The 27,981-nt window shown below is 54.1% G+C and overlaps 8 protein-coding genes across 8 annotated transcripts; 3 read left to right on the top strand and 5 right to left on the bottom strand.

The window, feature by feature from the left end:
* Positions 1-77: 77 nt before the first annotated feature.
* On the top strand, positions 78-4,415 carry CTAM01_04540 (peroxisomal biogenesis factor 6; the record flags this gene model as incomplete). The annotated part of the gene is made up of 3 exons (XM_060520570.1): positions 78-258; positions 321-3,702; positions 3,776-4,415. The coding sequence occupies 3 exons, from the start codon at positions 78-80 to the stop codon at positions 4,413-4,415; spliced, it is 4,203 nt and encodes a 1,400-aa protein (XP_060384524.1).
* Positions 4,416-4,728: 313 nt separating this feature from the next.
* Positions 4,729-5,703, bottom strand: CTAM01_04539 (ATP11 protein; the record flags this gene model as incomplete). Its single annotated transcript, XM_060520569.1, has 1 exon — positions 4,729-5,703. The coding sequence occupies one exon, from the start codon at positions 5,701-5,703 to the stop codon at positions 4,729-4,731; it is 975 nt and encodes a 324-aa protein (XP_060384523.1).
* A 2,395-nt stretch (positions 5,704-8,098) lies between these two features.
* CTAM01_04538 (peroxidase) lies at positions 8,099-9,864 on the bottom strand (the record flags this gene model as incomplete). Its single annotated transcript, XM_060520568.1, has 3 exons — positions 8,099-8,317; positions 8,430-8,803; positions 8,922-9,864. The coding sequence occupies 3 exons, from the start codon at positions 9,862-9,864 to the stop codon at positions 8,099-8,101; spliced, it is 1,536 nt and encodes a 511-aa protein (XP_060384522.1).
* A 2,733-nt stretch (positions 9,865-12,597) lies between these two features.
* Positions 12,598-15,006, bottom strand: CTAM01_04537 (pre-mRNA-processing factor 39; the record flags this gene model as incomplete). The annotated part of the gene is made up of 5 exons (XM_060520567.1): positions 12,598-12,772; positions 12,831-14,036; positions 14,443-14,546; positions 14,636-14,851; positions 14,935-15,006. 5 exons carry the CDS (start codon positions 15,004-15,006, stop codon positions 12,598-12,600), a joined length of 1,773 nt encoding a protein of 590 aa, XP_060384521.1.
* Positions 15,007-16,429: 1,423 nt separating this feature from the next.
* CTAM01_04536 (dihydrodipicolinate synthetase family protein) lies at positions 16,430-17,833 on the bottom strand (the record flags this gene model as incomplete). The annotated part of the gene is made up of 2 exons (XM_060520566.1): positions 16,430-17,581; positions 17,642-17,833. 2 exons carry the CDS (start codon positions 17,831-17,833, stop codon positions 16,430-16,432), a joined length of 1,344 nt encoding a protein of 447 aa, XP_060384520.1.
* A 1,223-nt stretch (positions 17,834-19,056) lies between these two features.
* Positions 19,057-23,234, top strand: CTAM01_04535 (uncharacterized protein; the record flags this gene model as incomplete). The annotated part of the gene is made up of 6 exons (XM_060520565.1): positions 19,057-19,682; positions 19,730-21,022; positions 21,069-21,604; positions 21,666-21,779; positions 21,852-21,939; positions 21,992-23,234. The coding sequence occupies 6 exons, from the start codon at positions 19,057-19,059 to the stop codon at positions 23,232-23,234; spliced, it is 3,900 nt and encodes a 1,299-aa protein (XP_060384519.1).
* An 836-nt stretch (positions 23,235-24,070) lies between these two features.
* Positions 24,071-24,559, bottom strand: CTAM01_04534 (uncharacterized protein; the record flags this gene model as incomplete). The annotated part of the gene is made up of 1 exon (XM_060520564.1): positions 24,071-24,559. One exon carries the CDS (start codon positions 24,557-24,559, stop codon positions 24,071-24,073), a length of 489 nt encoding a protein of 162 aa, XP_060384518.1.
* Positions 24,560-26,706: 2,147 nt separating this feature from the next.
* CTAM01_04533 (uncharacterized protein) lies at positions 26,707-27,414 on the top strand (the record flags this gene model as incomplete). The annotated part of the gene is made up of 1 exon (XM_060520563.1): positions 26,707-27,414. One exon carries the CDS (start codon positions 26,707-26,709, stop codon positions 27,412-27,414), a length of 708 nt encoding a protein of 235 aa, XP_060384517.1.
* Positions 27,415-27,981: the final 567 nt, after the last annotated feature.

The raw sequence follows: 27,981 nt of genomic DNA, 5'->3' as shown, positions 1-27,981 counted from the left end.
TTTCATAACTTCCTATCCCTCCCTCTGTGCGATGTGCATCTGAATTGCTCTACACCCATCGCCGTACACATAGCAGGATGACGACCTCGGAACTCGCGCCGCCGTCCCAGGCGAGAAGAAACAGGAGAGCACGAAGACGTAGGCAAGACAAGCCAGCCATATCAGCCAGGCTGATCCTCGACGACCACAATGTAAGGGGAGACGTGGGCATTATATCCGAGGACCTGTTCGCAGACCTCTTCCCCCACCTCCGCGACGGTAAGGATGCGCCCACTGCAACCAATCTCGCATGTACAACTGCTGACCCTATCGATGCGCAGAACTCTCTCACGAAGATGGTTCCGAAGACGTACACCATGTTGCTATCGCTCCTTGGGAACCGAGCCCTACCGCGACCGAAACCGCCTGGACCGTAGTGCCTGTCGTCAAATCGTCGGCTCTGAAGCCCTCGACTGTCCAGTTCTCGCCCTCGTCCTTGTCACTGCAGAGCTTCGCCACGATACTCCAACAAGTCGCGCCATCGAAACTCTCGAGCAACAGCCGCAGCGGTATCGAAATTCAAATACTCGACGTAGTCACCCTCTCGCTTGATACTGTATATGTGAGCCTGGAGAGCGAGTTGACGAGGCGCTTGGAGCAGGGCGAAGGCACCTTTTATCGCGATCACCCGAGCAATGGGAATGGCAAAGGTCCCACAGACCCCGATGCTCCCGAAGGCCGCCTGATCTCGGCCTTGCGTGTCGCATTGGGGAGCCTGAAGGTCTTGCACTCTGGCGACCTCTTCCCTTTGCCGCTCCCACCGCACCCGGTCACCCATATCCCCCCAAACCCGGGCAAGATTATGCTCTGCGAGCCTGTCAGCCAGGGTATCTTGTCCGAGAGCACCAAGATCATCTTGATGCGAGGACGAGTACATACGAAGCGCGGCCAAGTCGCTCCTTCCATCCCCCCGAACCGAAGCCTGAACGGCGTTCCCGAGGATGAGGAGGATGATACGGCCAACGACCAGTTCTACTCGGCTGCCGAAGACCGGTACAAGACCGACGCTGCGAACACGGAGGTAGACTCCGTGACCGAGACAGAGGAATCGGAACTCTCCGGCATCGATCAAGATGACGACCTCTCCGATGATTCCATGGACGACATGATCTCTCTGCAGGCTCCAACGCTGCCTACCACCGCGGCAAGTGGCGTGTCCACAATGCAGCCAGGGACTCCGATGACCCTTGGGAGAGGGCGAAAGACTAATGGAATTGCCACCCCCGCCTCTGTGTTTTCCAACTTCACTGCGACTACGGCGCGTCCAGACCGGCCCCGAGGTCGACTTTTCAAGGCTCAGGGGCTGATTCGTACCATTCCCGTGGACCTTCTTCATCCCAAACCGGCGCCGGAGGACGATGACGAAGCTAGGATATTCGTAGACATATCTTCTTTGTCCAAGATCGGCTGCTTCTCAGGGGACTGGGTCCGTGTCGAGGCTGCTGAAGAACCCCCCACGAACGGTTTCGGTGCGTTTGGCCTAGGCAGCTTCACATCACTCGAGCCTGTCGAGTCCAATTGGAGGCCTGTAAGAGTGTACGGTCTGCCAGAGGGGTACACTCAGCGTCCAGTAACGCGCATACCAAGCGCAAAGCACGGCGAACGTAGGCTGTCGTTCTTCGAGTCTCAGCTTCAGAAACCCAGTAGTCCGGCAGCATACATTTCTCCAATCTTGTTGGCAAACCTCGATGAGCCCTCATATCTCAGACTAGCACCCATCAAACGAGGAACGTACCAAGGAAAGGGCACTCTTCCGAAATTTACCAGCGCATCGCGCCCTCCCTATGCACGCGATATCACGATACAGCATGTTCGCTCTCCCGTGACCGCGGAACGAGCCTACCAGTCGGCGGTTCTGGGTGGTCTTAAGCGTTACTTTGCCCAGAAGATTCGACTTGTACGGACTGGCGATCTCATCGCCGTACCGATCGACACACAGTTGGGTAAAGCTCTTCAAGAGCAGCCCAGCGGAAGCAATGGATCGGAAGTTGATGACGTGATGGCCTTGTCGAAAGAAGGATCGTCGAGGTACGATCAAGTAGCATGGTTCAAGGTTGGGCATATTCAGTTCGCAAAGTCCGATGCCGACAACGACCAGTCCGAGGAGTTGTGGGGAGGGGTCGCTTGCATCGACAGCTCGTCTGTCGCGATGCACGGCTCTGGATTCGCCACGCATCGCCTCCCCGCAACCAAGTCCAACACCTGGCCATACTACCTGGGTGTGAAGAGATTGCCGTCAAAAGCGCCAAGTGCTTCATCACTGACGTTTCCCGAACAAGATCAGCGTTACATTTCACCTCTCCGGCGGCGTCTGCGAGAATTGCTTGCAGCAGCTACCAGTCCCAGGGCTGTTCATCTGAAGATGCCACCTGTTGCGATCCTGGTAACTGCCACTCACCGCAACATTGGAAAAGCGGCTATCGCATCGGACGCTTGTTCAGACATTGGCCTGCACACGTACTCGATCGACGCCTATGATATTCTCAGTGAAGCTGGGACTAGCGGCAGTGACGTAAAGACAGAGGGTCTCCTGCGAACCAGAGCTGAGAGAGCAATGAGCTGCGGCCCAGAAACCACAGCCTTGCTGATCCGGCATGTTGAGGCTCTGACGGCTGAGCGCTTGGTTTCAACGATGAAGGAGATTCTTCAGGACACAAGGGTCTTGATTGCAACAACTAGTGACGTCGACAAGGTGCCGGATGGAGTTCGTGGACTATTTAGTCACGAACTCGAGATGGGAGCCCCTGACGAAGCTGAGCGTGAAGGTATCTTGAGAGCCATCATCGAAGACCGGGGGATCAACCTGGACCCTGAGGTCGACCTCAATGGCATCGCCTTGAAGACCGCAGCGCTGGTGGCAGGTGACCTTGTAGACGTGGTTGACCGGGCACTCATCGCACAGCGGCTGAGACTGGAGCAAATTTCTTCAAAAACAGAAACTGGGGGCCAGAACGTGACGGTTCGAGACCTTCAGGTTGCTGGCGGACCGATGGCACGTTGCGTCACCAAGAGCGACTTTGAAGTTGCGGTCGAAGCCGCGCGAAAGAACTTTGCAGGCGCCATCGGCGCGCCCAAGATTCCGAACGTCACATGGGACGACGTCGGTGGTCTGACCAATGTCAAGGACGCAGTGACGGAAACCATTCAGCTGCCCCTCGAGAGGCCCGAACTCTTCGCCAAGGGCATGAAGAAGAGGTCGGGTATCCTGTTCTATGGACCTCCCGGTACCGGAAAGACCCTGTTGGCGAAGGCTATTGCAACGGAGTACAGCTTGAACTTCTTCAGTGTCAAGGGTCCAGAGCTGCTCAACATGTACATTGGTGAGTCGGAAGCCAACGTCAGACGTGTGTTCCAACGTGCCAGAGATGCCCGCCCTTGCGTTGTCTTTTTCGACGAGTTGGATTCGGTGGCGCCAAAGCGTGGAAACCAAGGAGACAGTGGTGGTGTAATGGACCGCATCGTTTCCCAACTCCTCGCCGAATTGGACGGCATGTCGGGAGGCGACGATACCAGTGGCGGCGTCTTCGTCATTGGCGCCACGAACAGACCTGATCTGCTCGACGCCGCTCTTCTCCGTCCGGGACGTTTCGACAAGATGCTCTATCTCGGCGTGTCAGATACTCATGACAAGCAGCGTACGATCCTCGAGGCTCTCACCCGAAAGTAAGATCACCCACCCCTTCCTCCACGAAGATACCCATCTTGCGTATGTTGTATACTGACACTTTCCCCCTAGATTCACCCTCCACCCAGCAGTGTCTCTGCAAGCCGTTGCGGACCGCCTGCCCTTCACCTACACGGGAGCCGACTTTTACGCATTGTGCAGTGACGCGATGCTCAAGGCGGTCACGCGGCAAGCCGCGGCTGTTGACGCAAAGATCCGCGAGATTAACGCCGAGAGGCCGCAGGGACCCATCTCGACGGCCTACTTTTTTGATCACCACGCCACGCCCGAGGACATTGCCGTGATGGTCACCGAGGAGGACTTTATGAATGCGCATAACGAGCTCGTGCCGAGTGTCAGTGCCGGCGAGCTGGCGCATTACGAGAGTGTGAGGGCTAGCTTCGAGGGGTCGCCGGAAAAGCAGCAGCAGCCACAGCAACGGCCCGCTCCTGCGGCTGTCTCGTCGGCTGGGGGCAACAGGGCTGTTTCTGCGTCCTCGATTGTTTCGAGGGCTAGTTCTAAGGGGAAGGGGAAGGCGACTGCGGCCGCGTCGTCCAAGGGGAAAGGGAAGGCCTTGGCGCTAGATAGTGATGATGATGAGTACGGGTCCGAAGATGATGGCACTGTCACGAATGGCAAGGGAAAGGGCAAGGGCAAGGCCGTTGCTACATTTCAGGATGGAACAGCTAGTGATGATGAGGGATTGTATTAGGTTTTGAGGAAAGAGAGCAGAAAACAAATCAAGGGCTGTCGAGATACCGACACAGCATCTTTGAAATGTATACTTGGAATATTTGTAAGGGGTACTTTGTTTCCAATGGGGAGAGTCATTGCGGAAATTGGAGTAATGATGCGGTATACATAGCATATGGTATATATTTCTGTAATTCTACATGATCATGCCGGAACATTTGTACAGGAGCCTCCTTCCTCTCTTCATGGGCTCACGATCCATCCTCCTCTCCTACACGAGGGCATTTCAGGCACATCCCTCTTCACCGTGCAAAAGCAAACGCCTCGGGACTTTAGCTGATGCGCTCCGCCTCCTCCATGAGCTTCTCGACACTAAACCGCTCATCCCCCAACCGGAACCACTCCAACAGCTTTCTCCTCTCCTCGGCCCTCTCCTTGCCCTCCGCCTCGCCATAGAACCGCTGCAGACACAGCACGAGCCACTGCGCGTGCGCCGTCTTGACCCCGCGGTCCTCGAGGCACTTGCCCTGCATCAGCACGAGGCCCCTGTCGGCCGCGAGGTCGGTGTGGTGCGTGATGGTCGTGTGCGGCTGGGCGAACTCGCCGCGCGCCTTGAACTCGGCGAGCTGCGTGAACATGACTGTCGCGGTGCGCGAGGCGGCGTCAAAGACCCATTGCAAGAAGTGGATCTCGGCGCCCTGGGACTCGTGCGGGACGGGGAGGATGAATTGCGGGTTCTGGCGGGCGAGGGATTCCATCTGCGCGTAGGTCGCTGCCGGGATCACGGCGCAGAGCGAGGACGGGTCCGAGGCGTGGCGGAGGCGCCAGATGGCTGTGAGTTCCTTGTCCGGCAGCTCGCGCGCCTTGGGGAGGTCGAGAATCTCGTCGAGGGGTTTGACGCCGTTGCCCGAGGAGGATCCGGGAATCGGGGCCTTGTCTTTTGTCTGTGTCTGGGCTTCCCCCGTCTCGCTCGTTGTTGTAGTAGCCGTCGTCGGTATCGCCGCGGGCGCGGGCTCGTCGTTGAGGAGGTGTTCGAGGCCCGGCACGGAGAGGGCGTCCTTCTTCTTCTGCTCCTGGATCTTGTCGGCGTAGGCGGCCTTGAGCTCGTCAATGTTGGAGACGCCCTCCTGCTGGGCCTTCTTCTCGAGCTTGGCGCGGTACTTTTCGACGACGGCGCGAGGTTGTTGGGTCGTGGCAAGGAAGCGGGCGTCGTGGACCTGGGCCCAGCGGCGTTGGTTTGAGGCGCGGAAGGCGCGTTGGGAGGTGGTGACCAGGTGCCGTAGGGCTGGGATCCGACAGGAGGCCATCGTTTGTGTGTGTATGTTGTGCGTAGGGGCGCGGACGTCGCAATTGGGTCTGTAGCCCTCGAGAGGGTTCGTATGCGATTCGTATGTGTACGGCGATCAAGGGCCGTGGGTGGTTTGGGTGAGGAGTGATGTTGATATGATGGTGGTGATGTCGATTGAGGACCGGATGGCAATAATTTTTACTGGGGTGGATGTCACTTGAAGATGCAGCGTCTTCGATTGCGGAGCTCTTGTGGGTCCCCCGGATGGTGGGGCCGACTTTCGGCGCAGCTAGCCCGTGGTCGGCATTTTAGCTGCGCCGGGCGGGAACTCTGAATGAAGTACGGAGCTCTTGGTGATTGAGAAGATAATGATTTCTTTATCGAATGGTCTTAGCATGGTGTGTAAAAGTGAGATCAGCCTCCTTCTGTTTCGATTTGGTCTCTCGCGCACGCACCTTGAGTAATTCGCCCTGAGTAAACCGCCGCATGGTTACATTATGTTCTCCATCTTGTATCCATCCCCGTCTCTTCCCACCCCGAATCTCTTCGGTGTTACGAGAGATGTGGGCTCGGCTGGCTTCGCAGCTCAGATCCAAGTTACGAGGATACTTTCACAATAGTTTTCCCAATACTTTCCAGTCATCCGCGCTGGTTCGTCTCCCGACAGAAACAGTTTTCGTTCCATCTCAAACCATCACAACAGCTATCACCCCTTCCCGCTCCATCTAATGCTCAGGACCACTAAGATCCCCAGCCTAATGGAAAAATCCTTCGCGACACTTGGCTTGAGAAAGCCCAACGGAAGCTAGGGCGAAGAGCGTCACGCGCGGCCTGTTAATGCTGTTCATATTTGCAACAGTACAACGTTGACCATGGAGCGTCAGGCTCGTTCATGCCTATCCCAAGTTTCACCCCGCCTCGATTCTCACGGTCTCACTGGGAATACCGTGAAAACAAAATGTTCTGTTGATTTAAAGTAAAATCATCAATCCGGCTCCCACAAGCTACCTGGTTCTTCGTTGCAGAATTACACATCATAAGATACCTACGCAGACATCGATGCCTCCCACTGCCGGCTACACCAGAAAGAATCAAAAGGGCTAACACCTGATTGGTAGATACAAGAACGTATACGAAAATGACAGGCGCCTGTCGGAAACAGCCCATACTTGCCAATCTAGTCCAACGGGTTGAGTGAGTACCTCCACAGAGTTGGGATATAAAGTGCACGGGACTTGCAAAACGACGATTCGGAGTAACTTTCCAGGACCTGGAGCACGTCAGCCTACCTACCTCGGGATGTTTGCGTCTCCAGGCAGGTTTCGAGCTTCGCCTCCCTTCTGCAATAATGGACCAAGGTCCATACACGGCAATCTCACATAGGAGAAGCGCACTCGCCGTCGCGGGCTATCCTCAGTGCAGACTCGACATCAGCATCGCTCCCAGACGAGCGATGAATGAGACGAGTCTCCTCGTTCAAGACTCGTTCAAGCACTAAAAGAGCTGAACCTCAATCACGAAATAAGGACCGTCATCCGAAAGTACCTACCATTCCAACCCAGAAACATGAAGCTGCATAGAAACGAGGATGCATGCATGGGACACAGAATGCGGGGGAAAGCGCCATTACTTACCCCATGCTTTCCCTCCCCCCCTAATCCGGGGTAGCAAGGCCGCTAGGATGCAAATGGCGTCCGGTTGGAGTGGTGGTGATGATGGACCAAGTCACCTACCAGGATTGGTCCAGCCCCGACCGAACACCTGTTACCTGCTCGTTCTAGACCACACACGCGCAGCCATGCATGACGCGCAAACGAGTATGGCTCCCGTCCATCCCGTCCATCCGGGGTCGGTTTCGACGTGGTGACGCTTGTCAAAATGCGCGGGGAGAGGGGAAAAACCAGGCCAGGGGGGTTTTCCATTCTCCTTTAGTGTAAGGACGATCCGACATCCGGCAGTTCGTTCCCTTGCCCCCTCTCATCTCATCTCATCTCTATTCTGACTACATATCACCTTCTGTTCGTGCACGCTAAATGATGACAGTTCGTCAGTATCAAGTGTGTTTTCAGTCTTTCAAAGGTTCATGTTGATGTTGTACAGGAACTATGGACAGAAAACAACGAAAATATGAAAACAAGTCCAGGAGTGGACTACAGGTAAGTTGGTCAGTCGCTCGAAAACCAAGTTCGAGGAGAAGGGGGGCGTCAAGTGACCACCACTTTCTCTCGAACAGACTCTTTCCTCCTCTCTATCTCTCGGTACGCCGATTCCGCGTGGATATCTCTCTCTTTCTCATCTCCCAAGTCTAAGTCTCTCCTCTTCGTCTTTTTGTCCCTCTTCTTTGCTCTATTGTGTTTTTTTTTTTTCACCCTTCCCTTCAGTCAGTCACTCAAAACATGATTAAGCGACTGCTTTTAGTCCTGCCAAGTGGGCTTGAAGGTCCAGCGCTCCTCGGCGCCCTGGGCAAAGGGAACACCGAGCTCAAACAGCTTGACAATGACGTTGGAGAAGTCCTTGAAGAAGGCCTCGTTGTCCTTGGCGTACACCTCGACCTGCTTCTTGAAAGCCTTGTCCTGGATCAAGGCGTAGTCGGCGGGAAGCATCATCAGGGACTTGGTGCTCTTGTCCTCGTACTGCGCGGGTCAAAATTGTTAGCACATCCGTCTCTCCTTGTTATGTTTTCCATTCCCCGCCAAGTCGGCGAGAGCGCCAAGATGGTAAAGAATGGGGAGAGATTTGGCTTACCTGAGCGGGACCATTCCACTTCTTCCACTGCCACTTCTCGTTCAGGAGAAGCTTGTAGTAGTCGTTGGTCAGGACGGTAGGGGAGAAAGTCCAAGGGCCGTCGAAGCCGGAGCGGTCAACGTGGCAGCGGCCGAGGGCGTGGGCGCCGGAGAGGGCGACAATCTCCTGGTCGTTGAAGCCCATGCGGTAAAAAATGTCACGGAGGTGCTTCTCGCGCTGGGAGGCGTCTGGGAGACGGCCATCAGGGGTGCAGGCGGCAGCCTCGCCATCCTTGCGGCCGGGGCGGTAGGGGATGATAGGGCCCTGCATCTCCTGGATGGCGGCGACGCCGCCGAGGATCCAGAGGTCGGAGTAAGTGATCCAGGGGAATTGCTCTGCGAGAGAACGTTAGCGAGTGGTCGTTCCATTGGCATCCTATGCAGAAGGCGTTGCGCTTCGCTTCCAGATCGTCCTTCGAACTGCGACTCATTTGGAGGGAGAGGTTTCACTTACCCTTGACGGGCTGAAGGAAGTCACGGGCAGCCTTCAGGCCAGCGTTGGCGCCGTGGTCAGACTCGGGGGCGAAGCGCATGGTAGCACCGTTGCTGCCGCCAGTACCAGTCTCCTTGTCAAAGGTACCGCTGGCGTGCCACGCGAGACGAACGAGAACGGGGCCGTAGCTGCCGTCGTCGTAGTCGTCCTTCTCCTCGAGGCGGTCGGCAATGACCTTGTACACCTTCTCGTAGTCGGCCTTTGTGGGGTTGACGACCTTGGGGACGGAGCCGGCGGAGACGCCGCCCTCCTTGGTGAAGAGGTAGGCGCCGCCGGCGCCGGCGACGGCCAGGCCGGAGAGCCAGATCCAGGTGGAGCTGCCGGACTTGCTGGCGGGCTCGGAGGAGTAGAGGCGGCGGCCCTGCTGGCGGAAGGCCTGGCGGGGGGCGGCAGCGGCGAAGGAGGTTCTGGTGGAGGTTCTCAGCGCCGCGCGGGCGAATTGTCTTGTGGAAGCGGCCATCTGCGCGAGTTCAAACGTCAGATTGGGGGTTGTTTCTTGTGGGAGTGTGCGGTGTGTGTCTGCTGAGAGATACAGGCATATCGGGTAATCTCGGTTTGAGATAAGGCAGCAGGGCAGAAGCTCGACGGCAAAGGGAACTGTGTAGGAGAGCTCTGACGGGAGTCTGAAGAGTACTAACCTTGGTGGAAGCTTTGATGAGGTGGTTATGGAGTTCCAGATATAATCAACAACACGATTGAAGTAAATGGAAGAAGGGAAGGAGGCTTTCGAAGGAGGGGGGGAACGAAGTGGAAGGGGAGACTGGCGGCGCGGCCCTTTGAATATAAATCTCGAATGTTCGTTGCCCCGGGGGCGTTTGAGAAATACCAATGTACCCTGCACCGGCACCAGCCTGCCTTTGACACTAACAAGAGGTAGAGTCAGTTTCCACGGTCTATTGCCCATCGGGAAGGGGGGGTCAAGAACCGAGGGAGGGGGGACCTTTGGCAACCGTGAACCTGTGAAATGAGAAATTGGGAACTTCTGAGTGGTCAGAAGCAGGAGCTCCAGCGTCGACTGGGGTGTTACGGGTATCCATCTTTTTCTTCCATGGGCTTGCGTCGGGGGTCTGCTTGCAAGGGTCGATGGACGTGGACGGACGGTGGGACCGCCTCGCCATGTGGATATTCCAAGTTTGCTAGGCTTGTGTTCAAAGTCTTGTGCTCCCATTTACGTTTGCTAGGCCTTCGTTCGCGGTGGAGCCCGCTTTTGCGGCTGTTTGGTGTCCGTCCGTATTTGTGGCATTTATTTTTCTTCGCTTTTCTTACGGGCACATGTAGGTTACGGGCAGTAAAACGTAAAACGGTGGAAGATGTGCGCGTGGTGGTTGCTGCGCTAGCAAACCAGAGCCCGATATCGACTTTTCGAAACGTACCGGTCCCCGATACCGCCCACCGTATCTTGCAAAATGACACGGGCTTTTGAGCTAAGGTACGCCGCACGGGATGATATCAGTCTACGCTGACACATGCCACATGGCTTCTAAACCTTTTCCGTCCTTATTTGGCTTCAGTCTTACCTTACCTTACTATGTCGTTCTGACTTCCGATACGTAATCGGCTGAACTCCCTAACCGAGCATCTCCGAGGGATGATTTCATAAGCATTAAACAAAAATCCAAACACGAAGTATCAATGTCTTCACTTCATGTCGTAGGTAACCTCGTTGATATGTCTCGCCTCCCAAAATAACGACAGTTATCCCTCGGCTAGCAGGCCGAACGTTCCCCGCTGACTGTACCACGCACGTCTGTCCTTTCATCTTGCAGTATTTGTAATTAATTGCCCGCCGTACCCAGTTTCCCCATCGCATCCGTTGACTCAGAAAGCCAAGCCCACCTCACCCCAAGGGCCCAAAACGGCCCCAGGTCCAGGACGGCGACGCATGGTAAGATCATAAAATTGGGCTCGCCGCTCGGGGAGCCGGGGAGGGAAAAGACAACACAGGCACGCATCCCCAGCGGATCTGAGAGTCGCCCCGAGATAAGCTACCTACACTACCGAACAAATTCTCATGAACGCTATCAGAGTACTTTTGCACCCATTTTTCTACGACTCGAAACATGGGCAACGTGCTTTGTGACTTCATAACAACGCTGACTCGTCAGCAGCTATTCCTCGCCTCACCAACGTTGTTTCTCGGGATTTGCTCATGCTCAGTCGGGAACAACGACCGCCTTATTGTACTGCCGTAAACCTTCATGTCGGGCTTACAACACGTGGACTGAACTGGGTTGCACCGCATCGTCACGGCGCGCAACGCTCGCTCTCTCGCTCTCGGTTGTGCGGCGTTTTGCTTACTGTCAAGCTTTAAGGAATTGAAAGGACCCTTTTATGACGACAAGAAGCATACCGTTGTCGCCATATTCCCACCGGCTACCTCCTCCGGTACCATCCCCACCCTCCACTTCCCACGGGTTCGGATGCTCCCTCTCCAACCTCACGCCATCATACGGATTCCTACCCGAACTCACAATACCATCCAGTGAGGCACTTGCTTTACTATCTCTCTCTTCAACCAAAACCATTGAATTTGAGGAAATTGTACAACACTTGGGGTGCATGTGCCCCGGGGCTCATTAGCCACTTTCCCTCCATGACCCCTTTGGTCCCCTTTTTTCTTTCCTCAACGGCGCCGTTGCAAGAAAGAAAAAAAAAAAAAACGGTCCTCTCCATCCCAGAACCGTTTCCTCGGGAAACGTAGCCCAGCTCCGTCCCTGATAGGGCGGAAAATCTGAACCCTTTCCTTAGCCCCTTCATTATAATACCATCTAAAATGGGCAAAAACTTCCTTGTGCAGACTCACTAGTCACTAAGGTACTGTGTAAAGTGCCAACTCAATTCGCATACCCCTGTTCGTGCTTGGTAATTAGCCCCTTCTTCACCTGCATTATCTACTTGTAGGGATTCTCTGTTTCTCTAACTTGTGCTTTTTGCCCGATGCTGGCGACACGGGACAGACCCGGGCTTCAAAACTGAGATTCTTATGCGTACGTCAACGCGTCTTTCATATGCATTCACTAGTGACATTACATGCATCCAGCCGTTGCTTTTGACAATCCTTATACAGCCCGAGGTGTGCGTTCTATCCGAACCTTGGAGGCCGGCGACGTTCCGTACCCCTACCATTTCTAGTTATGGAACTTCGGCGACCACCGGTTTCCATCGGCGGTGCTCACCGTAGCTAAACGCCGGCAATTTACCGGTACCTGCTGCCGGCCACCGGCATCATTATGGCTTAGTGCGCGTATACCGGGACCCCTCCGTCGCTGGTCAGCGGCGCTCGTATAAGTCACGAAAACAAGGACGCTGCATTCCTTAACAATGTTCATTTGATGAGCTATTATTTCTGCTGTGATGATGCGTTTCGTAGTGCTCAAGAGCTACAACATCGACCTGAGCGAACCCCCTCTCTCCCCCCGACAGTCATGGTCTATCCGTTTGGGCCGTCGCCGGTCTCTATGTAGACCACCTTCATAACACTGGATACAATACAATTTCCCCGCAGCCGGCCATCCGCACATCATCTGTCGTCAAATCGACTCATATAGTACAAGAAAATTGAGTGGTAAAAATACCCAAGGGACAGGGAACTCCTGTAGCATTGAAGCAACACCACGATGCATGGTTTCATGTCCGCCTAGTTGAATGGCGCTGTGGCCTGTCCCTCGAGGTCTGGTTCGCCCTGGAGCTCGTAGTATCTCAGATACCTGGCTTCGGCTCGGTATCTTGTTACCTCGTCCAACTCAGGCACAGCAGCTCCGTTCTCTTTTCCGCCAACCTCGTTCTTGGCCAGCAGTGAGATCGAGCCCGGCCTATCAGATTTTGTTAGCATCCGACCCGATTGAGGCAATGGTACGAGGCTTCACATACCCAAAGATCTCCCGGTCAATGGCAAGGAACTGCTTCATCGCGTCCTTACCGCCCCGCTGCTGTAAGTATGATAGGTAAATCTGATACAGCTCTTTCTTTGTCGAGGCGGATAAACGGCTCTTGCTCCGGAGTTCGTCAAAGATCTGCTTGATGCGGTCGCCGTGCTGATCCTCCAGCTCCGTGCTTGTCGCCTGCTGAAGCTCGAACTCGAGCCACTTGTCCCAAAAGACACGGCTGTCGGCGTACCACTGTACGTTCTTGAGGAAGACGTTGCGAGCTTCTTCCACTGAGCCCTTGACCCTCCATAAGAACAAGGCCCACTCGGTCACCAGAGCTGCCTTGGTAAAGATATCCACTTGAGGCGAATCGATCTGCGCCTTGAAAACCTCAACCGCGGCGTCCAGCCCGCTCTGTCGACGCTGGAGGTGAGCCCATGAGGTGATGGCCTCAATACAGTCGGGCAACTTCATGAGGATGGACTCATGAATGTCGCGAGCTATGTCGATACGTCCACAGCTTTCCTCAAAGTAGGCAAACTGCAGCCTGATGCCGGGCCGACTGATGGGTACAAACATAGTGGCGGCTTTCTGGTAGATGATTCTGACCTCTTCCTCCTTGCCCTCTTGTGCAGACATCCAGCGGGCGTAGCGGAACCAGAATTCGTCGTAGAAGGCGCATGTCACCAAGCATCGCTCATAAAGAAAGACGATGCGGGTAGTGTTCCCCTCGGACTCTTCAAAATCAAGGTACTTGCGCCAGTTGGTGAGCTGCGAGCTCTCAAGCTCGGTAACATGGAAGTAAGGGCGCTTCATTTCGGATTCGTAGGTCCATCGCTTGTTGGTCTCGGACTGCGTCTGGGTAAAGTACTCATAGTACATGGCGTCAATCTTGGTGCGCACGTCGCGTTCAACCTCGAGCTCCGTTCGCTGCGCACCGGCATACTGGGCACTCTCAGCCTCCACCTCGGCCTGGAATCTCTGCAGCGTCTCAGCCGGAACCAGCTCGGTGACGGGGCGGCTGTGGGAGAGCTGGCGGAATCGTTCAAAGTAACGAGCATACTGGTGCATCGGAATGTGGATGACTCGAGACAGGATGGCGAAGATTTTGTCTTGGGCCTCCTGTCGCTCCTCGTACTCTATGTACTTATCCCAGAACGGATGTGCGAGGAAGTCAAGGCCGACACAGGTTGCGCCGCGTTCAAAGAGCCTGGAGCGAATGGTCAGTACACAGCCAAGGGCGCAGGGACAGGGGATGAAGAGGGGGATGGGAGGCGTGCTATACAGGAGGGGGTATCAAGTGAAATCAACTAGCGAATCCAAGCCCAAAGTAAGGCATTCCAATGAGAGCGATGTGGTGGTGGTGGTGTGAATGCGACGTGGAGCGGACAACGGATCAGTCATCGTCAAGTGGAAATCAGCAGAGCCTGGTAACTACTAGCGTGAGAGGGCATCCCAACAATGGGGCTGCTGTTGGCATTTCTCACCGACGGATACTTGAAAGGCAAATGGATGGAGTCCATGTATGGCTCGATCGATGCGCCGAGCGGCCGGTGAGGCATGCTGTGGTGATGGTGATGTTAAGGGGGAAGGAAAGCCGGCCATCAACTACTTACTCTCTGACGAGGTGTGGGACGTGTGTGGTCTCCATTTTGAAGGAGCAGTAGTCGGTCCACAAGTCGACAGAATTGGTGATGCTGGCGCATCCTCGCTCGTAGACCTAGAGAGAAGCGCAACGTCAGTCGCGGCCGGGAGCCAAGGGATGCAATGCGATGCGATGCGACGCGATGCGACACGAAACCGACTAACCATCTCTGCTGACTCGGGTCCAGCAATGTTGAACTCGAGGTCCGCGTACTTCTTCCAGTAGCCAAAGAGCAGAGGGAATTTGAGGAGGAAGCGATCGTAGGCATCTCGAAGAGTGGCAAGGGCCTGGGGGCTGGAGTTGCGGTTCAGGCCGCCCTCCAGACCCTCGCAGGCGCGAACCAGCTTCTCCCAAGTTTCGAAGTTATCGGGATCAACTTCCTGTAGGCGCGTATTCAGATTAGCATCTTTTTCAATTGATTTTGATATCAGGTGCGACATAGTTGGTGTCGCAATTCACGTACCACATCGGCCTGGAGCTTCTTGATCTCGGCGCTCTCCTCCTCGGAGCTCCCAAAGTGGTCGTAATCAGACATGACGGGCGGAGATTTCAGATAACGAACGGCGGAATGACTGAGTTTCCAGGAAAAAGTCGGCGAGGCGCGGGACTGCGAAGGGCTGCAGCAGGGAGCAGGAGGGGATTGTAGATGGTGGAGTGAGGGCGCCGCGGATCTCGAGGCTGTTTGGTGGCCGTTGCAATCGTGGGTGACCGGGTCGAGCTTCGAGGTCGCGAATGGAAGGGGGGCTGGAAATTTTATGAACGGGCATTAAAGGTACGGATTGCCCGCAGGCAGGCAAGTATCTCTGCATGCAATTGGGGGAAATGGGGCTGAGGCAGGGTAAATGGCCTTGGAGACCGGAGGGACTTGTCTTTTTGGCGCCATGGCACCCAGAAGTAATGTACCTTGACAGGTGAACCCTTGCTCTCCGTGCTTTATCAGTGACGCGCGGAAGCGAATCAGATCGGCCAACAGCCTGAAGAGATCAGGCGGTCGGCAGTCCACAACTGAGCCGCTTCCATCAGCTCTCCAGACTCTTGGAGTTTAGCCAGGCACGTCCCGATCTCTATTTGCAGCAAAGTCTACCACTCCTTGTTCTGCATTCTGTTCTACATAGGTTGGTACACTGGATGGTATCATGGTGTATTTGCAATCTGTGTGTGCTTTGCCCGGATCGATTGAAGGCCGCATCATCCCATCATCTAAGCTTCTTGCCACTCTGCTTATATCGCATGGCACTTCTAGAATCTGATCTAGAATCCGGAACGGAGCCGACAAACCAGAGTGGAGCAGGTTGTATCCGTCGTCTGGTCGTTGACCCCCTAGGGCGCAAGTCGTGAGTTTTTCCCAGGTGGCCATCTTCGGCGGGCTAACTTAGGTAAGCAACCGGCAGCCAGTGGATCCTATTTGACGTCCGATATTCATGAAAAACCTTTCCTTTCTCTTTTTTCTCTTTTTCACAATAAGGCTCGTGATGATTACCATACAATACATGATAGGAAGAGAATGACTGACCACCCAAGGTGGCAGCGTGATCTCAATTTACATATCTGAAGCCTGCTTTGCCTCAAAGCATTGACATTATTATTCTTTCTGGCGCCCGCAGGGCATTTCCCAAACCCCAGGGCTGGCATCCTTTCCGCGTCTCATCTTTACATCTTTTCCCCCCTTTCCGCTCGTTTCCCCCATAAGCATATTCTTGGTGTCGTATCTAATCAGACACATTGTTCCTGCCCGTGATCAATCCTGAAGCGAAGAAAAGGGTTGTCCCCTGGCATTCGTCCCCCTATTATAGCTTACCACCTGCCTAAGTTGTGTTTTCTCCGAACTCGTACCTGATGGGTTGAGCGCACACGTCTCGTCATAGCAGGCGGCAGACCATCCAGCTGATTGTGGGATAGAAAAGACAGCATCGTAATCAGTCGCCAGCGCTGCGAGGGTTTCTACATAGTAGCAGTGCTCAGTTTCGACTGCAAGCATTCAGCAAACCTGAAAAACTCGGGTCCAATCCAGTGTGGTAGTCGTGACCAAAAATTGTTTCCGAGAGAAACGTCAGATAGTACCCTTCTTCAAATGTCCGGTCAAACACGCATGGACTGAATTCAAGTCCATAGTGCTTTTTCAGCATGAAGGTGTACAGCTGGAGAGGAGGGTGTGGAGCGCAGTCCTCCCACGCCTCCTCACCACCGAGAAACAAATACCGATCTCGCAGAGTTACCGCTATGTCGAAACCATGGCAAGCGAAGGGGTTGCCGTCCTGTGCACTCTCTGAGGATGAGGCCTGTAATTGAGTCGCTACCAGTCGAGTACGATGCATGTCCTCGATGTTGATAGGCATCGATACCTCTTCCAATTGAAACTCCCCAAACAGAACAACTGTCACTTTACGCGTGGGAGGCAGGTCAGAAGCAGTTGAGTTCTTGAACGGCGGCCAACCATGGCGATGCTTTCCACCGGCGTTAAAGAACTGGGGTGAGTGATACTCGTGGGCATAGATGGAAGCCATCACCTCCCATGGTACTTCGGCGGCACAGGCCGGGTCTGGGACAAGGGCGATATCTTCTATCAAGTAACGAGCAAGATGCCCGAACACCTGTTCTTGGCTGGCTGGTGTCATCTTGTGAACGTCGTACACCGGGAACTCTGCAATGTATGCCTGGCTGTCGTCCGAAAGACCTTGCCAATCTCCGCGAGCTTGCAGTGATCGAAGCTCCTCGAGAAAGCGTTTCCCAGCCCCGCCTGCGGCAGCTTTGATGAATAGCTCATTGTGGGACTTCCATAAGAAAGCGCCAGCCAGAAGGTTTTTGTATAGCACTCGATGGAATTTTTCTTGGAAATCGTGAAAACGTTGATCGAATACGGTGTCGTCTTTGATACACCAGGTGACATCTTTGATCTCGGGGCATAATAGACATGTATACCCGTGTTCCTCAAAGTGAAAGTACGCGTACTCCAGACACGCAGCCAGATGACAGAACGCAAGTAAGTCCGCCAACTCGGGCAAACGGCACTTTTGGTGAGAGGGCTCCAGCTCTTCGATATCATCATGCGTCATATTAGGTGGTAGCCGGCCGGCGTGGAAGGCTTCTTTGACTGTATTTGTGGCGCGTACCTACGCAGTTGAAGTGAGTGATGGCGAGGCCTGTCGACGTTTGGGGAAGCAGATACCTACGGCAACGACAGCATGTTCGTACGCGGGGATTGTTCGCGTGCCAATGCTATGGATGATGCTCGCGCCATGGTCCAACCACACTGCGTAAGTATACTGACAGGAGCTGGCAAGAGCGAACGCGTCATTGAAGCTGTCACAGCTGGCCAACACCCGGGCGATGATTTCTGGGGGGTATGAGGTGAACATTGCCATTGTCACGTGAATTAAGAAACTCAGGTAGCGGAAGAAGGAGAGGAAGGAGAGAAGCTGCAGGCAACAATAAGTAAACGCTTGCAAGTTGAGAGACAGGATAATCGACAGTGGAGGTCAAAGTACTCGAGGTACCTTAATGAGGCGGGTACTGATTCCCGACCTCACCTTGCCTACCTATACCTTACCCTACATTACCCAGGTACCTACTCTATAGTACCAACGGCGCGGATCCACATTTATCATAGAAGCTCTCACCTCCATATTCTGAGAATCGAGCTGCATAGGTCGAGCCATCGCCAGCGTAAAATTGCAAGTTATGGCCATAAAGCTAGGGACAATTTGTCTGCGGGTGAGCATGATTATGAATACACTGCAAGATGACTCGACTGCTCTAACACTTCTCCAAAGGGTGGACAGGGTTCATCGCATGTCTAGTTTAGCTTGCTGCTTTGTCTTTTGAGGGAACCTTGTACTGTTCCCAAGAGCTGCCTCTCAATATGTCATTCCCTGACTGTCTTTGAATCCAGAATGACTACGCGGTGACTATCGAAATGCTATACAGCCCAAAAAAAAAAAAAAAAAAAAAAGACTTGTCGCGCAATATCTTGAGGTTGATGCTAAAATTCCATCCATAATCGTACCTACTACCTTCGGTATATTGAGATCCATGTTAAGGTACGGAGTAGCTGAAGTAGGTATTCGCAGAGTTGAGACAACACCAGACCATACCTATCCCTGCCTTGGAACAAGCACAAGCCGGCTGTTTTCTTCCAGGCTCCCAGATGGCGACAAGGCAAGGTGGTCCGTGAGGCTGAAACCACCTGGAAGGAAGCGAGCTGCCTCCCACTTGCCTGGCCAGTCGGAGCTTAAGGTAGGCGCTAAACGTACAGCGGTCCTATGCCCCTGGTTACCTCCGCCGGGACGGACGTCATTGTCGGGCTCCGTGTTGGCGACCCAAATTCCGCTATTGTCAGCCGCGACATTTTGCCAAACGCCATAAACCTTTGGGGGCTGTCAAGCCATACTACCTCAAGCTCCAACTTCGCATCAACAAAACGACGACATTCCGCACCGATAGTCCCCTTCTCGCACGTTAACATCATCAACCTTGACTTCACTGGCCCGCCGACGACGGCGCCCTTCGATGAACCACCGAACTCGTCCAAGCATGCCCTGCGACGCCTGTGCTTCCCCGAACCTGTCAGCAACACCTCCGAACGATCATGGATTACTCCAGCTCTGGGACTTGGCCTTCTCAGGTGCCGGCACCAGAAAAGTCTAGCCAGCTGTACATTCGGGACTACCCCCATCGCTCCATCGCAATAGTTTCGTCCTCTCATGCTCTCATATTTCGCTACAGCTCCTCGAGCGCCGGCGCAAACGGCTCCCTTGCCTCCCTCGCATCCACCCGTTCACGACCCAATGGCGACCCTGCTGCGTCGAAATGCATGGTCGAGTTTACTCAGATCACAAAAAAGACGCTTGCCGAATACCGACCGCTGACCCCACGACCCATCTTTGGAACGTTGGGTTTGATTTCTGTCGAGGGCGACGTGTTCCTTTCCGTTGTGACACATGCCACAAGAGTCGCTACCCTTAGGCCGGGGGAGACCGTGGAACGGATTGCGAGCGTTGCATTCTTCTGCCTCAACAGAAGCGAGTGGGACGATGTTGTCTCTCTCGATCCTCTAGATTCCGAGGTCTCGGATGCCAACTCTGTGTATGGCCAGAACCTCAGAGGGCGGGAGCTTCAGGTGGAACATCCTTGTACGGACCTTCGGAAACTTCTGGGAAATGGAACATTCTACTACAGCACCGACTTCGATCTCACCAATAGGTTGCAAGATAGGTATGGTCGTGTCCAGTTCCGGCTATAATGCGTCGCTGACCATGTAGGACCGTGAATTCTTATACTTTTGACATTGACAACTTTGACGATTCCTTCCTGTGGAACTCGTACATGATCAGCCCATTGGTCCAGTTTAGGTCTCGACTGCAGCCCCAGGAGCGCGAAGCTTTGGATTCATCACGATTCCTCACATCTGCTATCCGTGGGTTCTGTCGGACAATGGCCATCCCCCAGACGAGTGCTCCTCTCAAAACGCGATCAACCGGGCTACCATCGTACCTGACCGTTGTATCAAGACTCTCTTGTCGCAGAGCAGGAACCCGATTCAACTCCAGAGGTATTGACGATGACGGCAACGTGGCAAACTTTGTCGAGACAGAAACCATATACTGGAGCCCCGGCGGGACTCTCTTTTCCTATGCTCAAGTCAGAGGTTCAGTTCCTCTATTTTGGGAACAGACTGCGGAGCTCATCCCTGGCAAGCAAAACATTACCGTTATCAGGTCCCCTGAGGGAGCCCAGCCGGCCTTCAATAAACACTTTGCGGACCTGGAGCAAGCCTACGGCGCCGTTCACGTGGTCAATCTTCTGAGTGAAGGCAAACCTGGCGAGGCGCAGCTCAGTCAGTTGTACCATCTCGGTGTAGAACATTGTCCATTAAGCCAGGTTGGGGAGCACGAGTCGCAAGACCATGCGCTGTTGAGAGAGACCCACTACGACTTCCATGCCGAGACGAAAGGCCCCGGAGGGTACGAGGCTGCGCGCCAGATCCGCAGATACATTGAGAACTCGATAGACGGCTTCGCCTACTACTTGGCGGAGCAGAATGAAGATCTAGGCGCTGAGGCCAACGACGGTCAAGGCTCAAGCCGTATGGTAGTGGTTCTCCAGCAAGAGGGCGTGTTCCGAACAAACTGTCTCGACTGTCTGGATAGGACAAACTTGATCCAGACCCTCATCTCTCAGATGGCTACAGAGGCTTTCCTGGGCCATCGAGGCGAGTACGCCACCTCGGATTTTTGGATGCGGCACTCGACCTTGTGGGCAGACAACGGAGACGCTCTTTCGAAGATCTACGCGGGAACTGGTGCACTCAAATCGTCCTTTACCCGTTCTGGAAAAATGTCCCTGGCTGGAGCTGTTGCAGACATGCGCAAATCTGTGCAGCGTCTCTATCACAATAATTTCACAGATTCGGCTAGGCAAACGACCATTGACCGGCTGCTGGGAAGGCTGGTCAACCAACTACCCGTTCTTCTTTTCGACCCTATAAGTGATTACGTTTCTGGAGAATTAACAAAGAGAAGCGCTGAGTTCTCGTCCACACAGGACATAAGCATGTAAGAATTCTGTGCGCACCCTTGGCTCTCAGGCTTACCCGCGTAGGTTGGTCGGTACTTTCAACCTTAACGGTCGCACTGAAGGCGTCGATAGCGATCTTGATGCATGGTTGTCTCCAGCAGAACTTGGCAATGTGCAGCCCGAAATAGTTGCTGTTGGATTCCAAGAGATTGTCGAGTTGAGCCCACAACAAATCATGAACAGCGACCCCTCAAGGAAACAACTTTGGGAAGCTGCAGTCAGAAGATGCCTCAATAAACGCGCCAAGTCGCTTGATGGAGAGAGATACGTATTGCTCCGGAGTGGACAACTCGTCGGCGCGGCATTATGCATTTTTGTCAAGGCATCGGCCTTGGCCAACATTAAGAATGTTGAGGGAAGCGTAAAGAAAACGGGGCTATCGGGAATGGCCGGCAACAAAGGAGCGGTTGCCATACGATTTGACTACGCGAATACCCATATCTGCTTCGTGACAGCCCATTTGGCTGCCGGATTTTCGAATTATGACGAGAGAAATAGAGACTACGCAACGATTCACCACGGGCTACGCTTTCAGCGAAATCGTGGGATCGATGATCACGGTAGCTATATTCATCCCGAAGGCTTATATCACCCATGAGCTTAGAGCTGACCTTGGAGCAGATGCCGTTGTTTGGCTGGGAGACTTCAACTACAGAATTGGCCTCAGTTCTGAGAACGCCCGCAGTCTAATCAAAAAGGGCGATCTAGAGACACTTTACGAGAACGATCAGGCGAGTAGATAATATCCGCCCGTGTTCCCCATCAACATGCTGACTTCTTGGTAGTTGAACCTTCAAATGATCGCAGGACTTGCGTTTCCCTTTTATTCAGAGGCCCGTATCAATTTCCTGCCTACATACAAGTTCGATCTTGGCACGGACAATTATGATACTTCGTACGTTCAAAAGGTCGATATATCTGAGAAAGTAAAAACTGATCTCTCACAGCGAGAAAGCCCGTATCCCAGCCTGGACCGATCGCATTCTGCGCAAGGGTGGGAGCCTGCGTCAACTAGCGTACAACTCAGCTCCTCTCAAGTTCTCGGATCACCGGCCAGTGTACGCTCTATTCCAGTGCAACGTCAGTATTGTCGATGAAGCTTTCCGAGATCAAATCAGCAAAGAGCTATACCAACGGCGAAAGGCCGAAGTTGGAGACACGACGGCAAATCTGGACTCAGAGGAAACCGACGATGAGGATCTGATTGGCTATGAAGCCATCGAGCCTGGGCTGCCTCCTGCCAGCTCCGACCGCCAGAAATGGTGGTTGGAGAACAAGCAGCAGGCCAGAGTTGACATCAAGCAACCGACGGCTCCCGAGGGCCACGCCGCAATACTCAACCCTAATAGGGCGCCCAATCCTTTCACGCCGACTGGAGAGCCTGACTGGGTCAACGTACCCAGGTCAAGATTGTCGTCTTTCTCCAGCGTATCAACTTCGCCATACGAGCACGTTTCTGCGCCCAATGATCTCTCGTCGTCGGCAACGAACCGGATAACCAGGAAGCTGCCTCCGCCTTTTGATCCGTCAGGCATGCCAGGAAAATTTAACGGCCTCAGCATCAAAGATGAAAAGTCGCAACGCGGAGAAACGCCTCCTCCGCCACCGCCGCCTAGAAGACAGACGGGAGCAAGCGCAGCAATCCAGCACCCACCACTGATACCCTCCAATAAATCGCGAAATACGACAACTACGCCTCCTCCTCCGCGACCGTCATCCGCCATTTCCCAGCTTTCGCAGGTGTCGTCACAATCCAAATCCAAACCGGCACCACCTGTGGCGAAGAAGCCGGCACACCTGGTTACAGCACCGGCTGCAGCATCATCAGCTCTGAGTAGCAATGGGATGGGTCAGTATAGAGATGAGCCGGAAGAAAAACCACCACTGCCTGTCCGAGCTTCGACAGGCTTCACGAATCTGGGTGCGAGTAGGGAGGGCACTCTCCGTAAGCCAGTAGGTACGCCGGCTAAGCCTCCCAAGCGAGCGGGAACCATGACTATTGAGTCCGGGAGGCACACTCCGATGGCTGGGGCCGTCGCTCTACCGGGAATGAGGGCTGGTGAGGAACGACCAAAGCCAAAGATCCCGGCAAAGAAGAAGGCGCCGGTAGACTTGCTAGACTCACTGGGTGACGATGGACCCAGCGACATGGGAAGCTGGGAGACGTTGGTTCCCAGCTCTCAGAGATGACGGGATCGGTTCTCAAGTCTTTCATGACGAAGTTATGGACAAGCTAGCGGGTGATGCTAGAAGCAAAAACGGCGATACTGCCTTTGATGATTGATGTGAATAGGCAATAGCATTGAGCTGACTCGGGCGGACTCACATTGCTACGGCGCTGTAGTGGATGATTAGACGGAGTGAAGCATACAAAAAGCAAATGTCGATCAAAATGGCTTGAAAACGCAATTACCGTGTTCCACGAACCCACTGGCGTTTTCCACTGTTTTACTCAGTATTGTTTGTCATGGAGCGGAGAGGTTACAATACCTCTTAGACTGAGAGGACCGCGTATGCCCCGCCTAGGAGGCTGGTTGTAAGTAATTCTAGAAGCCGGTCGGTATGAGTGAGCCGGGGAGTAGGTGGCGACGCCCGAACGCCAATCGGCTTCCATACCACAGCCACCCACATCACAACGCCATTCCAAGAAAATGTGTTCTTTCAGTTTTCACCTTGATCGCAAAGCGGCCTCACCGAATCTGGACGGATGGTCCCTGGAGTTCAGCACTGGCAGGGGGGAAGAGGAGAGCCGATACCCTTATTTTTTGTAACCCCCCAGTTCTATCCGTTGCATGGTCTCTCTCCCGCCCCGCTGCAAGTCGTCTGGGGGTTGTCTACCAACGATACATCCCTACGGAGGTCCAATCCTCACGATCGCAATGTCCGTAATGACTGAGACACTTCACCGCTTTCTTGAGGTCCAGAAGGATGAAGTCAGGGCGTCCTCCGCCTTTCTGAGCGTGCGTGCGTCTTCAGGAGTTCATTGACATCTGACAGCGGCACCGTCCAAGCACGAAGGCACCGCCCTAGTCCAAGTCCAAGTCACGCCCCTCGGGCGCCACAGCGAACAGCGAACAGCGAACAGGGGGGCTGCTGGTTGAGACTGGAGAGGGAGAGGAGGGGGGATGTTCGAGCTGTCGGTCTCTGACTCTCTCAACCTCTTCCCCCTTAGCTTGTGTGACTTGACAGAGGAGGGGGACGGAGGGGGGAGAGACCGAGAGAGAGATCACCCATGGAATTGTACCACGAAGACGAAGTGTCACCGCACGCGCCGCGCCGCCTTCGTGATGTCGGTTGTCCGCCATGGACCGCTTCCGGGTGTGACGTGGTAACTCACTCAAATAACCCACGCGGGAAGACCCTTCTCTCCAAGACTCCAACAGCGTGATACCTAGGTGGACGATCAGAGATAGAGAGATTGGCAAGCATAAAAACAAAAACAAGAACAAGAACAAGGAATCGACTACGATCGACCCTGTCACTGCCAGTTTCCATGGACCATCTGACAACACCATCTTGCTCTCCTAGTGCGGCACCCGGCAGTGGTCAATGGTCATACTGGACTGGGCCTGCCGATCGTGGGGCAGACGAGGCCCGAACCAGGCAAACGTCGCCAAGGGAAGCCCACCCAAATTACCTCCATACGCAGGTAGAGGCAGTTGGTGGCATTGTCGTGCATGCCTAGTTTGATAGAAGCACCAAAGCAAGAGAGAACCGGTTCCCTTCGAAACGCTCGACACTGCCTTTGCCTTTTGTTCCACCAAGGGACATCTAACCGCGCAAGTCTTGTTTTTCTCTTTCGTTTCCTAAGCGGCGTACGAGCCGGTCTGCTTCATCTTCCGGCTCGTCTCCATCCCGTCCCATCTTCCTGACCCTCTCTTTTCTTCGTTCGTTCGTTCGTTCGTTTCTTTATTCCTTTCTTTCTTCACAACCTAAAATCGCTTCCACCCCCATCCTCTCGTCCACCGGCATAGGACGCTACAGTCTGCACACCCCTTCTGCCCAGGCACACGCATCCAAGCTATTCTCAACTGTCCTGCAGATTGTATCGGTGCTACCTTACCCCTACCTGCTGGGCTGCTGTCGCTTCGTCTGTTCGTATGTGCTTTTAATACCAAAGTCACCTGTCGGAACTTACCTTGCCTGCCCCTCTCTCTTCTTCCACCAGACCTTTTTTAGTTTGCAAGGGCCGAACGCCAGACGAACGGACGGACGCTTGTCGCGACGAACGACCTCGAACGAACGAACCCCACCCGCTTCGCTCCCTATCCGTTTGTCGTTCGTCTCCTAGTTGCTGGCTGCCGCTACCTACTCCTCTTCAAGGGGTGGTTTGTTTTGTTTCCTTTTCATGAGACGCTTTGCAGCAACGTACATCCCCTACTAAGACGCATGGCTTCGACCATACGGATCTTGCTTTCCGAACTCTCCTATCACGCAAACCAACGCTCCTCAGCTTGATACCAACTTGGTTGGCTCTATTACCAAAACACCCTAACCTAAACATAATCACAAGCCCACCGCCGTCGACCACAACTCCTGGCTGTTCCATTTGATATCTTTTCTTCTTCCGAACGTGCTTCCATCACCGCCGCTGCTACTGGGATTTCATTTCTTATTCTCATCCCTAACCTGACTTGAACCCCCGCCCAACCTACCACCTTTCAATTTAATTGCTCTTTTGTTTTTGTTTCATACGCCCGGGGGCGTTCACTCTCCCGCTAAGACCTGCGTACCACCCAAAAGAGAAGACTGGATGGCAAGAAGAGGCTTGACTCGTCCATCCATCGTCTTGTATTCTTGCTCTCGTTTGCCGCTGTTCTGAACAAGCCAAGGAAGTGAGAGAGCGGGAAATACTCGACTTCCCCCTACCATCTCGACCTGCCCATCTTCGTACACATCTTGACAATTCCCGACCTGATTCAAGTCATCTGGCCACCGGCCACACCTACTTGCCTCACAAAACAAACACCAACACCCGCACACCCGCACATGCACACACGCATACACCGCCCATCTTATCTTCGAATCCGGGGTTGGCGCCGACTTAATCACACTTGGAGTGTACCTTACACACACGACGGAAGAGCACATGAACGGGACGTTAGAGACCATCTACCGAGCAGAGACAGCCTTGCATAACACCCGAACAGGTCTCGTGTTACCTACGCATTATTAGACGGCCACCAACTTTGTCACTCTAATATTCTCCTTTTCTTTTAACATCCTCGTCTCTCCTCCCATTTTACACCTTTTCCTGTCTGTTTTGCCTCGGACGATATCATCAAAACGGACGGACCTTGTTAATACCTGTTCTCAACGTTCAACACCTAATTTTCTCTCTCACCTGTATGTTTTGGGCTTCTGTCACGTAGAGCGCAGACCTTCTCGAAGACACTCTCCCACCGACATTTTCTGCTTTCGGTCTTGGCTTGAGCATCATCTTCATTCCAAGATCAGCAACCGAGACCCTCAATCCCCGTTACGACGAACAAACCGCGAACGGTCACTGGATGGGTGCTTGGCCACACAATACTTCATAGGAGGAAACGGTCACCAACACCCGCTGCATACTCACAAATCGAAGCACACTGTTCGACTTGAGCAAATATCAACCTACCATATACCCGGACCAACATCCAAGGAGGGGAAGAAAGCGTACAAAATGTCCAACCCAACTCTCTCAAAGCAACAGCGCATCCAAGTCTGGCGTGAAGAGGTAGCGGCCTCAGCATCCCTTTGCACATGCCCGCCCTCCTCCCCAGCGGCCTCCGCCTCCTCAACAAACATTTCCCTCTCCGCGGCCTCCTCCTCGGCGTCCTCATCTGCATCCTCTCCGGGAGCAGGTGACGCCTTCACCTTCCCCCGTAGCGACATCTTGCCGGGGCAAGGAACATACTGCCCAACATGCTCCCGCCTCGGCGCCCCGTCCGCTATGGGTCTGGAGCCCTCGTCCGCCTACCTCGACCAGACGCAACCCGGCGCGGTTCTCCCCGGTAGCCACATCGCTCCGGGTATCTTCCGCGTAAAGACGGCCAACAACGCACTCTTCCGCGGCATGCGTAATTTTGTCCGCAAGCTCAGCGGGAGCAGGACAAGCGGGCCTATGCCACCCCGCGGCGCCGAGGACGCAACCAAGATGTACCGACGGGCAACTCTAGCCGGCTGGCCCACAGCCACGAATACGGCACTAGCCGCCGAAGCAGCGGCGGCGATGGCGGCAGGGGATGAACCAGACGCCGAAGACGCCGACTGCGCCGTTGACGAGGCGGACTCGGAGGGCCGGGGTCATGTGCCGAAGCTCATCGCCGAGAAGCAAGCGAGGCTCAGGAGGGCCGAGAGGCTGCTTGCGAGGACGAACGCGGGCCGTTAGAAGCGTACATGTACACGATGGAATACGAGAAAAGCAGGTGAACCGGGAAAGACGAGTGTGTGAAACGCATGGGAGTTGCGAATACCATGAGGCGCAGATCGGATTTTCCTCTTGGTTTTTGGTTTCTTGGAAATACGGAGGAGTTCTGGGGTATGGCTTTCTGGGCTGGTAGGCGTTTTTGAAATGTGCCATCCACAGTACATGGTTGTATTCTGGCATGTTCAGGAAATATTACCAGTGAATACCAATTTGTTCATGATTCTATACACCACCTGCCTGTTTTCTCAATGACGTATTAATCTAGTCGTCTGCTTGTCGGTATTTGACAGCCTCGTCACATCGTGGATAGGTCATGATTAGCCGTCCTGTTGCCAGTCATGAGATCTGCAGGTGTGCCCGTCACATGTTCCACAGACCTCCTCTGATCACCTCTCATCCCAAGACTCCCAAGGCTTCATTATCAAATCACAGCCTATTAGATCACAGCACGGCGTCGGACACATGTATTGATGAACATTTGTTATTTTCTTTTTGGTCTTGTAGACTGAATAGACAGGGGGCATTTGA

Source organism: Colletotrichum tamarilloi (genome assembly GCF_030869305.1).
Source record: "Colletotrichum tamarilloi strain Tom-12 chromosome Unknown Scaffold_11.1, whole genome shotgun sequence".
Classification (NCBI taxonomy): Eukaryota; Fungi; Ascomycota; class Sordariomycetes; order Glomerellales; family Glomerellaceae; genus Colletotrichum; species Colletotrichum tamarilloi.
Note: the sequence above shows the minus strand (reverse complement) of the source record. Positions and strands in the feature narration are given on the sequence as shown.